This window comes from Marmota monax, unplaced genomic scaffold (assembly GCF_021218885.2).
Source record: "Marmota monax isolate L192 unplaced genomic scaffold, Marmota_monax_Labrador192_F-V1.1 WCK01_AAM20220418_F8-fsc00021, whole genome shotgun sequence".
NCBI lineage: Eukaryota > Metazoa > Chordata > Mammalia > Rodentia > Sciuridae > Marmota > Marmota monax.
In genome coordinates, this window is record NW_026695228.1 from 23,250,263 (window position 1) to 23,264,914 (window position 14,652).

The window sequence follows — 14,652 nt, forward strand, 5'->3', positions numbered from 1 at the left end:
AAGCAGGGATGAAAAGAGATGGAGGGATTTTCAAGGGGAGATAAAGAGCGATAGAACCCTGGAAGGAGGAATTGACTGTAGTCCCTTGTAAGTGAGGAAATCCTTTAGATGGTGATGAGTTGAGATGGTTAGTGGGGAGCCAAAGGTAAGCTTGTGTGCTTCTTTCTGGAGGTCATGGGCCGCTGCTAGGGCTCTGAGGCATGGGGGCCAGCCCCTGATGGTGAGTTGAACTGTTTGGGTAGGTAGGCCACTAGTGCAAATGTGGGGCCACATTCCTGACCCAGAACACCCTGACTTTGTCCCTGTTTTTACATAGAGTGTGAAGGGTCGGGAGAGGTTGGAGAGATGCAGGGCAGATGCCCAGAGGAGGGCCTTTTTAAAGAGCTTCCCTACCGCTGAGAGTAGGGGTTCATTTTGGGGGCTCTTGGCCAGATTATATAGCAGCTTGGCAAGGAGGGAGAAATTCAAAAGTAACCCAGGCCCTGAAGTACAGAGCCAAACACAAGAAGGAGAGTCATCTTTGGTCTTTGGTGTAGGTATAGACACAATAAGCTGTTTTCTGTCTCCTGTAATGGCCCTTTTCCCTTGAGAGATAGAGAACCCTAGATACATGCTATTTAGGCCTTTTGTGGAGAGGACTGATATCTCTTTAAGCCCAAAAAATTAAGTAGGAGAGCTGTGTCATCTGTTGAGCGCCCTTTGGATGGGAAGGAAGAATTTGTTTGCAAGAGGTGCAGAGAGCAGATTGGATTGGAGCAAGAAGAAAGCCTGGAAGAGATCCCTTAGAATGGAGGGATCCAGGGACCCAAAAAGGGGCCATCTGCTTTGGTTGTCTAAGGGATAAGTGGGCCAAGCCTGGGTGCTATATTTGATCCAAGAGGCATTGTAGGGAAGAGTCGACTGGCAGAGAGGACACATTACCCATGTAAGGAGGAGGGAAGAGGACACAGAGAAGGAGGAAACTGATTTATTGGCAAAAGTGGTGTCCCCGTTAGAGCCCAAAAATCAGGAGTGCCTAAGTGGCAGGTTCTAGCTGCAGAGATTGGTCGTCACCAAATCCTGACAGTCAAAGCTCTCATCATGGCCAGAGCTGGAGCAGTTGGTGACCTTGGCCAAGGCTTTTCGGGACCCCTCCTGGAAAGGCCGGATACTCCCAATGCCAGAAAGAGGGGAGAGGAAGGGGAGGGTAAGTGTTTCTCTAGCCTTAAGGTGAGAGGACTAAGACTTTCGAATTTGCCCAAAGAAGGAGTCCCTGAGGGCCACCGTAACCTTAAAGGCTGTGGTGGGTGCTTTCCTCCCCGCAGGTGGGCAAAGAGATTTGCCGGACGATAATCAACATATTGCAAGAGGGTGGATTCGGGGCACTGGGGGTGAAAAGATTGGAGGTTGAAGGCCAAGGTTTGTCCAAAGAGGTGTGGACTATCTCGAAATCCCTGAGGAAGGACAGTCCAGGTTAAAGGCAAAAAGATATCCTTTAAATCTATGACCGAGAAAAGGGTCGCAGTGTGGGGGATCTGAGACAGCAGAGTGTATGGGTTGGGAACCAAAAGATGTATGGGCCTAATGGAGATGTTGATGAGTCGTAGGTCCTGAACTAAGCAATAGGACCTGTTGGGCTTTTCTACTGCTAGTATGGGAGTATTGTAAGGGGAATGAGCAGGATAGAGGTACCCCTTGCTAAGAAGTTCCTGAATAATATGTTGTAGGCCCAGAAGAGCTTTTGTGAACAGGGGGTATTGAGCCTGATTGGAGAAGGTGTTAGGATCTTTGAAATGAATGTTAACTGGTGGGCAGGAAACGGTGGAGGGGGTGTGGGTATCCCATACAATCGGGTCAACCAGGTTAGTATGGTATTTCATGTCAGCCTCACAAGTGGAGCAGAATGGCCAGTCTTCTGCCAAAAGGACAAGAAAAGATGAACAGGCCAATTCTGGGGCCTGACTGATGCCAGGAGCCCGTATGTTGATTGTTGTATTGAATTTAGAGAGAATGTCTTGGCCGAGCAAAGGAACTGGACATTGGGGCATAACTAGGAACGTCTGAGAGAATGGGAAGTTTTCTATGGAACAGAGTAATAGGGGAGTCTTTCTTGGATAGATGGTCTTTTCTCCTACCCCGACAATAGGAGAGGTGGATGGCACTGTTTGCCTCCAGAATTCTGTCAGGACTGAGAAGGTAGCCCTGGTGTCAAAGGAGAAACTCAACCTTGCATCCATCCACCTGAATCTGCACCCTGGGTTCTGGTCTATTGATTGTTATGGCTGGAGACAAGGACCCAAGGCACCACCAATCGATTGCCATGCCCAGAAGGTCTGAGGGTTCCCTGGCCATAGGCCTCCTATGGGATCTAGGACAGTCAGAGCCCCAATGACCTTGTTGTTGACATTTAGGGCATGGAGTACACGAAGCGCGTGGTGCAGGGCATGCCCTGGCCCAATGTCCCTCCTTGCCACACTTGAAGCAGGCACCCGGGGTGGGGGGGGTTCGGTGATGGGCGGTGACCCAAGGAAGCACCTTTCAGGGCCTGGGTGAGCATCTAAAATTTCTCAGTCTGGGGGGTGGCAGGGCCCTGTTCGAGCTTTTTTAGTTTGGCCCGGATGTCGGGGTAGCTCTGCGAGAGGAAATGTATCATAAGGACATGACAGCCATCTGGGGTTCTTTGATCTAGGTTACTGCTGAAGGGCTTTCATAAGCCGATCCAAAAATTCCAATGGGGGTCTCTTATAATTTTTGGAAATTGACAGCCTTACGTGCCGCTGTTTTGAGCCCAGCAATAATACATGCAGAGAATCGGTCCCTACTCTGTATGCCATCTTGAGTATTATAATCCCAGTCGGAATTATAACTGGGCTCCAGAGAATCCACCATGACCATGAAGGTCATGGTGGGGTGTGTTCTCTCCTCCAGATTGGGTGTCAGAGGTTTGCAGGACAATCATGGTCAAAGCCCTGGCATATAGCCTGTCTGAAGTTGGATACCCGATAGGGAAACTCACCTACTGAAGAGCCCGTGTTGTGTGAGCAGCAGCAGTGCTTGAAAAAGTGGACGAGGACAGCAAGCCTTGAGAGAGGGGGCCCTCGAGCAGCAAAGCATTCCCCCTCTCAGGTTTTGGCACCAACCAAAGAATGATCAAGGCTTGCCATTGGAGAAAATGCCCGTTTATTGAAGAACAGCTCTGCATATTTATAGAGCTGGGGGTGGTTTGACAGTTATGACAGTTTAATGGTTGAAGGGTTTGACAGTTGGCATGGGGTGCTTTTTGATTGGTGGGTAAGGATCATGTGAGCCAGCAGGGCTAGTCTGATTGGTGGGTAAGGATCATGTAAACCAGCAGGCCTTGTCTGATTGGTGGGTAAGGATCATGTGAGCCAGCAGGGCTAGTCTGATTGGTGGGTAAGGATCATGTGAGCCAACAGGGCTAATCTGATTGGTGGGTAAGGATCATGTGAGCCAGCAGGGCTCACCATTGGACAGCTCTTCTCGAGGGATGGGGAAGTTAGTCTTTGGAGCTGGGTGACTCCCAACAAAGATGAGCTCATCAGCGTGAGACTCAGAAAACACTTTCAGTCAAAGCAGTGATGAAGTGCCAGGAGGCAGGACCTCTGGAAGGCAGGTGGGTCCATGGAGGAGCAATAAAAACTAGGTTCCCTGGGTTATAAATGGGTCTCCTGGGAACAGAGAATCAGCAGGAAGAATATCCTGTCTTTCCAGGCCAGTGTCCCTAAGGGGAAGAATAGGAAAATGAGCTAATGAACAGATATAAGGAGCTGTGGCTCTCTGCTCTGATGTGGTCCCTCCGTGTACAGCCCTGTGCTGGACAGGACGTGGAGGTGTCTTTGAGGTCTTTAGTATGCCCAGGAACCCAGCACTTGACTCCTTCCTGCTGTGTTTTCTGGGGACAGAGCTTCAGTTACCATCAAGCCCACCCAGGCAGGACCTTGAACTTCCACAGAGACCTTCCTACCAGAGCTGGTCTCCAGGTGAGTCTAGGAGCTCAGTGGGCACTGCAGGAGAGCAGCAGAGAGAACCAAACCCAGGACTCTTTAGCTGAGGTCAGGAGAGAGCCAGGCTGAGTATCCCAGAGCAGGGCTGCTGTGGCTGCTTGCTGTCCTGATGGATGATTTATTCACAAGGCTGCGTTGAATCATAACACTTAGCTGAAAAGTGAACATTGCAGTGGTTAGCGCAGGGTTCACTGCTGACCAGGAAATGAAGGTAACAGAGGCTGAAGAGAAGATGGGAGGGAGGCATCCAGTGCTCCCAGAGAAAGAACAGAGGCCCAAGGATCTTTGCAATTAAGAGAGTAGAAGAATAGGGATTAACTGTGAAGGGTAAAAATGTGAAGTTAGGGTGTATTTTGATGCATGTGCACTTAAGACGAGAAATATTTGATTATATTTATGTAGTGTTGACAAGTTCCTGAGTAAGATTATCTCACTGCAAATGTTCATGGGACATACATTTTAAAGTTTTTTTTCTGTAGTCTCATTAAAAAACATAATTTAACAGGTGAATAGAGGCATACCTAAGAGCCTTACTTTGTAATAGTTTATATATCTGCAAGCTTATATATGTATGTGAATTTGTTGGCCATGTGCTTCTTATTCTGCAGCGTCTATTTCAGTTTCTCTGTTGTATACTAGCAAGTTTTATCTGACCCCCCAACCCCATATTCTTTATTTTTTTTGTTACCGAATTGAACTCAAAGGTACTTGACCACTGAGCCATATCCCCAGACCAATTCTGTATTTTCTTTAGAAACAGGGTCTCACTGATTTGCTAGCACCTTGCTATTGCTGAGTTTGGCTTTGAACTTGCCATCCTCCTGCTTCAGCCTCCTGAGTTGCTAAGATTTCAGGGGTGCACCATCGTGCCCAGCCCCTTGTATTCTTTATAGGAGATTATTGGAGTTTCTTTCTTTCTTTTTCACAGATAGCCTATTTTCATGTACATAGAAATATTTTTGTGGGGAATGTTGAAAACTGATGCATTTGTAAATTCAATTCTATCAATTAGCTGTATTTGTACTTTGCTTTTTTTGAAATTGAGTGACTGATATTTTTTTCAATCCTTGCTGTAAATAAAAAGGGTATTGAATATTCTCATGCATCCCTAGTGATAGGTCACATTTGGTTCTGTGTTGCTTATTGTGTCTTTGGTGTTTTTCTGATCAGATGATTGCTCAGAAAGGCGTCACTTTAACATATCATTGAAAGGGTTTCATGCTTATTTACCTCTTGATCCAAGCTCATTCTGTCTTTATTTATAATATTCTAATGCACATATTTTTTGTATGAAAGATATTAAAACTTTGCATATTTGCACCCCCATGCAAGTTATAGGACTTCCTTCATTTTGTATTATTTTAGACATTTGTTAACTTAATCTTGAATTCATAACCCATGTTAATGTCATTAAATAATCCCTATTTTACATCTTTTCCTGTTTTATATTTTTCATTCCATTTTGTTTCAATCAGTGCCTGCTGAATGAATGTATTGAAAAGTGACATGGAATCATGTCAACATGTACAGAGGGCATTTTTAATCAAAAATTTCTCTTAAATAGAGAAAATTTAAGACTCACTATGGTGGAAATCTAGGCTGGTGGTCAACAGAGGCAGGAAAGGCAGGGGGAGGAGCCAGGGAGGCCTGATAACCACAGCAGTCCAAAGTCACAGGAGAAAGGGGCCCCCTGTCCCAGCACACATTGGGACATTTGCAGTCCAAATCCATTTCTTACACATTTTTGCATTCAAATTTTATAATCATAAGAAGAAAACTTAAAATTACTCCAAAATATTACACTAGCTTTATAACACACATTTTATGAAAAATAAGAAAAATGAAGTTAGAGAGTTCCCCAAACAAAGAATTGACAAATGTTTAAAGAGAGGGAAATACTAATTATCCTGATTTGAGCATTCTATGTTGCATATATGTATTGAATGTTCACACTCTCCCTGTGGTATGAACAGTATTTTGTGTCTGTTAAAAAAACAGGTTGAGGTGAAGCTCAGGCACAACACTCACTTTCTTATTATGTACAACATCCTGTGTTTGACCCCCAGCGATGCAAATAAAAATAAGAAACATAAAAGCAAGGCCCCCTCAATAGAAAACTGCAATTAATAATCAAAGTGAGATATTAAGTAAAAATTGGAAACAAAAAGAAAATCCATAAAGTCATTGCATTAAATTAAAAAAAACTATATTATACCAAAATTACTAGCATTGTCACTGTTTTTCTAGAAGTTCTTAGTTATTTTTAAGCTTTACTTCCTATACTCTGCATCCTGAGAAGTTCATAAACCCTTCATACAAATCCAGGAATAGGCTCCCATGCACATTGCACATGCCCTCTGTTTAGTTCTGTGTTCTTTTCTAGCTTTTCCCATCTTTCCCTTTCTCTCAAAGATGCCTACTGAGGCCTTCAAATCAACTAAGATAATGCACTTTACATATTTCAGAGAATGCACAATATTTCACTATGGGGCTGTGATACCCATGCTTTTGGTAGTCTTTCTTATTTTTTTAATCATTGATTTACTATTACATCAGTGCTGCAAAAATATTTTTCTATGATTAGTTTCAAAGTGGTTCTCAGTCACAAATGATATTTGTGCTCCAGGGGACATTGAGCAGTGTCCAGACACATTTTCTGCTGTCAAAAAGGAAGGGGTCATAACTATGTTATTTGAAATGTTCACATACACTGGACTTCATTTCTGGTTCATTCAACCAGGGATAACTGAGTGTTTATCACCTGCTAGATGTCATGGGAACAGTATCAGTTATATTCTAGTGTGAAATGTCTTGATCAAATTAATTATTATTTTTTTCATGTGATATTTTCTGCATGTGTATAATATGATTTTCAGTTCTTTAATTTTCTTTTTTATTTTAGTTTGGAAAACCATGAAAAAGAAGCCCCAGGGGTGGGGTGTTTGTTAGTGTAGAGTGCCTACACGAACAGAAAATGCACAAAATTACACCTAGCATCTCTCTCTCTCTCTCTCTCTCTCTCTCTCTCTCTCTCTCTCTCTCTCAAAAAGCACTTCCTGTTTACTTTCTCTGGTGCTATGTTCTTTTGTTTTCTTGGGCTCCTTGAACTTATGTTTATGATATATCTTGATTTCTTTTTTGAATAGCAATGTTAAGGTATAATTAATACTCAAAGGACCACATACATTTAAAATGTACAATATGAGGTGCATATGAAAATAGAAATACGCATATGCAAATATAGGCCATTTCCCCAGCAAAAAGAAAAAACAGACCTGTGATTTGTCTATCTACATATGCTCTTTTCCCATCATTGGGATGTAGGAGCTTTTGTTGCTGAGGCCTGGGCACTGCCTGGAATGTGGCCAGCACTCCCCAAGTGCTCTTCCATGGTAAGAAGTCGTTTCTACTTAAACAGGTACTGCATGAGCTCTTGGGGAGAAGACTTAGAGTGAGATAGGGATTCCTAAATAGTAATGGTACCAGGGAAGCCCTAGGATAATGAGACCCAGAAACAAGAGAAAAAAGTTTTTTATTGGAAAATAAAAATCGTAACAATTATATCTGTAGTGTCCATATGTGTGAAGAATAGTCATGTATTTATTCTTTTTCTGGTAGTGACACCCCCTCATGGAACCAAAAAACAATACAAGAATTTCAGAATTCCTTCTGCTGGGATTTTCAGAGGACCCAGAACTGCAGCCCCTCATCTTTGGGCTTTTCCTGTCCATGTACCTGGTCACTGTGCTGGGGAACCTGCTCATCATCCTGGCCTCCATCTCAGACTCCCACCTGCACACACCCATGTACTTCTTCCTCTCCAACCTGTCCTTTGTGGACATCTGCTTCACCTCCACCACCGTCTCCAAGATGCTGGTGAACATCCAGACACAGAGCAAGGCCATTACCTACACAGGCTGCATCACCCAGATGTGCTTTTTCTTCATTTTTGTAGAGTTGGACAACTTCCTCCTGACTGTGATGGCCTATGACAGGTATGTGGCCATCTGCCACCCACTGCAGTACACTGTCATCATGAATCCTAGGCTCTGTGGATTTCTGGTTCTGGTGTGCTGGATCCTGAATGTCTTGCATGCCTTGTTGCAAAGCTTAATGGTCTTGAGACTGTCCTTCTGCAAAGACATAAACATCCCCCACTTTTTCTGTGAACTTAACCAGATGGTTCAACTTGCCTGCTCTGAAACCTTTCTTAATGATTTGGTGAGGTATCTTGTAACTGTGTTGCTGGGAGGTGGACCCATCGCTGGCATCCTTTACTCCTACTTCAAGATCGTGTCCTCCATCTGTGCAATCTCATCAGCTCAGGGCAGATACAAAGCCTTCTCCACCTGTGCGTCTCACCTCTCTGTGGTCTCCTTATTTTATGGCACAGGCTTTGGTGTGTACCTCAGTTCTGCTGCAGCCCAGAGCTTACCCTCCAGTGCAACAGCCTCTGTGATGTACACCGTGGTCACCCCCATGCTGAACCCCTTCATCTACAGTCTGAGGAATAAGGATGTGAAGGGAGCCCTGTTAAGGCTCTCTGGAGGGCAATTATGAAAGACTCTTGTCCTGGGGTTCAGGAGCACATGCCCAGGACTGCAGGCAGCAAAGCCTCAGAGCCAGAGTTGTGGATCTTTGATCTGATTGTGAATGTGACACCCTTTCATTCAGTTTACCTCCTGGAGGTCACATGACTCTGGTTTTGACCTCTGTGCAATGTAACCGCTCTCTTTACCCAGATTCTTGTTTTCTCTGACATGCAACAGGTTTTGCACTTTGTCCACTCACCTTTTCTTCCAAACAGGAAACATTTATGTCACAGAGAGACAAAGTTTCTTACAAACGATTTCTTCCCACCTGACATATCTTGTATTGATTTAGGATCTTTTTTGTTTCATTCTTAAAATAGTCATGTCTTTTACTACGTTCATGGGCACCTGAGAACAATTTTGCAATTTGTACTTGAGCAAAATCTGAGGCCACAGTGTCTCTGTTTTGCATTACTGTTCCTGTGTATGTCAGCATTTTAACTACTTTTCTTGAACATTTGTCTTTAGTATGCTAATGTATTTTGTTACAAGTTATTAAGGTCTTAGAATTCAACAGTAAATGGATAAAGAAAATATGGTATATACATTTGATGGAGTTTATTCAGCCACAAAGAGAAATTAAATCATGGACTTTGCTGGTAAGTGGATGGACCTGGAGAACATGGTTCTAAATGAAACAAGCCAGGCTTAGAACATCAAGGGTCAAACATTCTCTCTCACATGTGGAAGCTAGAGAGAAATGAGGAATAAAAAGGGAATCTCATGAAACTAGAAGGGAGAACAGTGACGTCAAGGAAGGAGCTGGAGGTGGAGGGAGGAGGGATGGGGAAAGGGGGGACTGCAGAGTGAAATAGAACCCAGTGTGTGATGTACACAAATGGACACACTGCAGCGAGTTCCAGCTTCATGTTTATGCATAAGGTGCCAACTTAAAAACACAATCAATAAATAAAAGAAGACCAGTGGAATACAGGAAGGGGAATAGGGGAGGAAGGAGAGCAGGGAAAGGGGAAGTCCTGGGGACTGAGTTGGAGCATATTACATTCTGTGTGTGTGAGTATGTCAAAATGAGCACCACTGTAATATATATCACTCTAATGTACTAATATAATGTAGAACTATAATGTATGAATAAATCATTAAAATGGAAAAGAATAATTTATTTTTTAATGTAACATATTCAAAGTTTCTTTGGGTTAGTTTATAGACATCTTGAGGAGATAATTATTCTGCCTAGTAAAATATCTTTTTCAGAATTACATTAGTTGTCATTTAAGAGCCCTTGTATGGAATTATTGGCTGGAAATGGTGGTGCACACCTTGATTCCTAGTGACTTGGAGGCTGATGCTGGACGGTGGCAGTTTTGAGACCATCCTGGGCAAGTTAGGGAGACCCTGGCTCAAAATAAATAAATAAATAAATAAATAAATAAATACATACATACATGGTAAAGTTGTGTAGCTCACTGATAGGTCACTTCTGGCTTCACTCTCCTCTAATACAGGAGAATATATAATAATAACAACAGAAAAAGAGTGTGTGGATGCACTTCCTTTCAGAATAACATACAAAGACAATTTGGGAGGAGAGGATGTAAAACTAGTCATACCAGACTCCACAGAGCTTCACAATCTTGCTACTCCAAGTTAGGTCCATGGACCGGGACCTTCAGAACCAGGATTACTCTGGATCTTTTTTCTGTTATTATTATATATTCTCTTGTATTACTGGGGAGTAACGCCAGAAGTGACCTATCAGTGAGCTACACGACTTTACCATGTATTTATTTACCATGTATTGCTGAAATAGAGAGTTTCAGGATACCCATAACCCCAAAATTTGCACTTGAAATCACATCCCTGGTAATTCTTCTACATAATGAAGTTGGTTGAGAATTCATTTTGATCACCTTCTCACTACTGACATTTTGGGGCAATGTTGTTATTTGTGTTGGGAGCTATCCTGGTTGGTTAGTACACCCTGCACACATTGCCAATATCCCTAAGAGAAAAATATATGTAGTTAGTTGAATTCAAGATGCCCATATTTTGAGAAGTGGAAGCAATATGTCAGAATTGAAAGGAAGGTCCCATCTCTCCTTAATGTAATATCACATGTCAACCCAGTTTCTTCAGTGGAGATGGAGTTCACAATAGTGTCACTACACAAAATAGACTTCATGGAATACAGTTTAGTAAACATGAAATTGCACAATTCTCATCAGGTGCTAATCTCGGGTTATGGTGCAAAGTAAAGAACTAAGTTCATTTGTTCTTAATAAATATTTCAAAAATAAAGACTGAATAGGAGCTCTTAAAGTATGTTAAAACTATAAATTTTGTATTTTTGTGGTTGTACATGATGTGGAATTACCCTGGTTGTGTATTCAAATACAAGGACAGGAAATTTATTTCCAATTAATTCTACTGTCCTTCCTATTCCCCTCTCCCTCCTTTCCTTTCATTACACTTTGTCTAATCCAGTGGACTTCCATTATTCCCCTCCCCACCACCAACCACAAAATAGGATCCTAATTAGAATAAATTATACTCCATGAATGTATAATATGCCAAAATACATTCTACTGTCATGTATATCTAAGAAGAACAAATAAAATAAAAATGTAAAAAACCTACAAATTTCCTGATTCTTTGGGAAAGGACCATGAAGGCAAGAAGTTTAATATCCAAGGCCTTATACCATGGGAACATAATGCTCACCCTTGGTAAAGAGGGCATGATTATTTTCTGGGGGTATTCCAGGAGGCTGGACCTCTGGAAGACAGCAGATGAATCCATGGAGGAACAATAAAAACTAGGTTTACTGGACTATAAATGGGTCTCCTGGGAACAGAGAATCAGCAGGAAGAATTTCTTGTTTTTCCAGGCCAGTGTCCCTCAGAACAAGAGGGAAATTAGCCTAATGAGCAGATATAGGGAGCTGTGGCTCTCTGCTCTTATGTGGTCCCTCAGTGCACAGCCCTGTGCTGGACAGGACGTGGTGGTGTCCTTTGAGGTCTTCAGTCTTCCCAGAAGTCTAGTCCTTCCTGCTGTGTTTTCTGGGGACAGAGCTTCAGTCACCATCAAGTCTACCCAGGCAGGACCTTGAACTTCCACAGAGAAACCTTTCTCCCATAGCTGGTCTCCAGGTGAGTCTGAGAGCTCAGTGGACACTGCAGGAGAGCAGCAGAGAGAATGGAGCCCACGATACTTTAGCTGAGGTCAGTGGACAGCCAGGCTGAGCTAGCCAGGAGCTGGGCTGCTGTGGCCACTTGCTGTCCTGATGGATGATTTATTTACAGGCTGCATTGATTCATAACACTTAGCTGAGAAGTGAATGTTGCACTGGTTAACACAGGGTTCTCTGCTGACCATTAAGTGGTGCTTATAGTGGCTGAAGAGAAGATGGGAGGGAGGTGTCCAGAGCTTCCAGAGAAAGAACAGAGACCCAAGAATCTTTGCAATGAAGGGAGTAGAGGAACAGGCTTCAACTGTGGAGGTACAAGAAGTCAGATTAGGGATTTTTAAAAATGTGTTTGCTTACAATAATATTATGTTTGTGTATTGTTGGCAAGAATCCATATTAATTATCTTACAAGCATTATCTTGCAAAAGAAGTTCATGGAAACACTTCTGATAGTATTGTCTCTCCCTTTGATATTCACATGGAAAAGCATTATGTCACAGCTGAGTATAGATGTGCTTAAGAGTCTTGCTTTGCAATATCTGTGAGGCTGCACATTTGTGAGGGTTCGTAGCCAGTTACCTCTGTATTGCAAACTGTCTCCCTGGAGGCGCAGGTGCATTTTTCCAATTTTCTTATGCATTCTTATAAAGTATTGGAGTTCCCCCACCCCAAACTCCCTGTTTGCCTTTTAGTTTATTTGTTTCAGGTGTGTATAGAGATATTCGTGGGGAATGTGTGAAAATTTATGAACTTTGTGTAGTCCAATCTGTCAGTTGGATTATGTTCCCACTTTATTTCTGAAAGAGTCCAGCAGTTGGTATTCTTTACTTCTGAATTCTTGCTTCACAGTTCTTGTGCATCTCTGGTGCTGGTGGGTCGTGTTTCACATTTCTGTTGTTGCTTATTGTGACCCTTAGCTTTTTGTGATTAGGTACATTTCTCAGAGAGGCGTTGGCTTCAGCCCTCCCTGGGAAGGCATTCCAGCTTCCTTCCCATTTGATTAAAGCTGGTCCTATCTATATTGTGTGTATTAGGATACACTTACCTTTATATAAAACCAATTCAGAATTTCAGTATTGTTACTGTGCATTGTAGAGGATTTCCTTCATATTTTAATATTTATGAGTTTTTGGCAGTTTATTCTTGAGTTAGGAACCCGGGTTGATATTATCAAATCATTAATATTTCATAATTTTTCTTTTTGATTTTCATTCAATTTAGTTTCCATCAGTGTGAGCTGTATGCTTGTACTGAATAGTGACATGAGTCCCATTAATATGCACAATGAGTATATACAAATAAAAATGAAAAAATTAACAAATTAAATGGCGAAACGTAGAATGTGTGCTCAGTAGAGGGGAGGAAGTGTGGAGGAGAGTCAGGAGGAGGTTGTTGGTGGGCACCAACACACACTTACATAAGAGCCATAAATCCTGATGTTCACAGGACAGTGACTACAGCTCATCATATTCTGTATTTTTATAGCCATAATTTTATATTTGTAGGAAAAACATAAAATTACTTCAAAACTGTAGACCATCTTTTAATTATATATTCTTATAAAGAATTAGAAGAGAGAAATTAGAAGTTTCCCAACACTGCAAATTGATAAATATTGAAGGAGAAGGAAATGCTGATTATTCTGATTTGAACATTGCACATTGAATACCTATACTGATTTCTCACACTGTACCCTGTCCAGGTATTGTGTATCAATTCGGGCTAAAGTTCAATTGTAGAGAGCATGGCTAGCATACACAAGGCCTTGGGCTTGAGATCCAGCCCTGCCAAAGAAAACAAAAACCAAAACATAACGATAAATTGATGTCTGGGTATTAAATAAACTTTTAAAATAGAAATAAAACCCATAATCTCATGCCTTATAGAAAAAAAAACACTATACTTATCTACTTCTATCTATGCTGCCATTCTCTGTTCTATAAATTCTCAGGCTATTTTAAAGCTTTTCTTTCTATATTATGCATACATACATGCTCTTATACTTTTATGCAAACACATGAGTACAATCCTAGGCATATTATAAATGTTCTCTGCATTGGCGCAGTATTCTTTTCTAGTTTATTCCCCCTAACCTTCTCACTCCATAATTCCTGTGAACTTCCTGCAGACAACTAACTCCATACAGTTTAAGTATTTCATAGGATACACAGTATTTCATAATGGTATTGTGCTACTCGTACTTTCTATGACTTTCATATTTGTTCTCAGTAATTCACCATTATATCAATGTTGCCTAAATATGTTGCTATTGTTAAATTCAAACAAGTGCTTCTCAGCCAGTGTTGAGTTCATCTATGTTCTATGACCATCACCCTGGCATATCTGAGTCCCAGTGCCCTGCCTTGAGGTTGGCACACATGCACACACATCACACTGTCATTCCTGTGGCCTCTGACCTTCACACCACACTGTTAGACTCCTAGTGTATACAATGCAAGCTGGCCAGATCAAATTATCTTTCTCCTCATGTAGAAATGGCAGCCAGAATGTTCATTTTGTAAGCCTCCCCTGGACAAATAAACACAGGGCAAATACTGTTACATTTTGTTAGATTACACCCTGCATTTAAAGAAACACACATATGGAGAAAGATGTCAATAGACAGGAAAGTAGTGGGATGAAATGGACACGGGGTGGGAGGGGTGAGGTAATCAGCTCAGGGTCCCTGAGAGATCAACAGGAGGAAATCACTCTCTTGGTTCCAGTAGCATTCCAGCCCAGGGTCTGTCTCCTCGGTGCCCAGCAAAATAAGAAAGGAGCAGAAATAAACACATCCAAAGTCAAAAATAGAGATGTTTTTATAGTTTCAAAGTGATATAGAAATGATCCAAAGATAAAAGGACAAAGGGGAATTAACTAACAATTCACAAAAGGTTCCATAAAAGTA

At 42.0% G+C, this 14,652-nt stretch overlaps 1 protein-coding gene across 1 annotated transcript; it reads left to right on the forward strand.

Annotated features, from left to right (window-relative positions):
• Positions 1–7,634: 7,634 nt before the first annotated feature.
• Positions 7,635–8,564, forward strand: LOC124088000 (olfactory receptor 7A10-like). Its single transcript, XM_046437251.1, has one exon. The coding sequence runs from the start codon at positions 7,635–7,637 to the stop codon at positions 8,562–8,564; it is 930 nt and encodes a 309-aa protein (XP_046293207.1).
• The last annotated feature ends 6,088 nt before the right edge of the window (positions 8,565–14,652 follow it).

Coding starts and splice junctions, on each gene's coding strand:
- LOC124088000 (XM_046437251.1), top strand. CDS start 7,635: ATGGAACCAAAAAACAATACAAGAATTTCAGAATTCCTTCTGCTGGGA.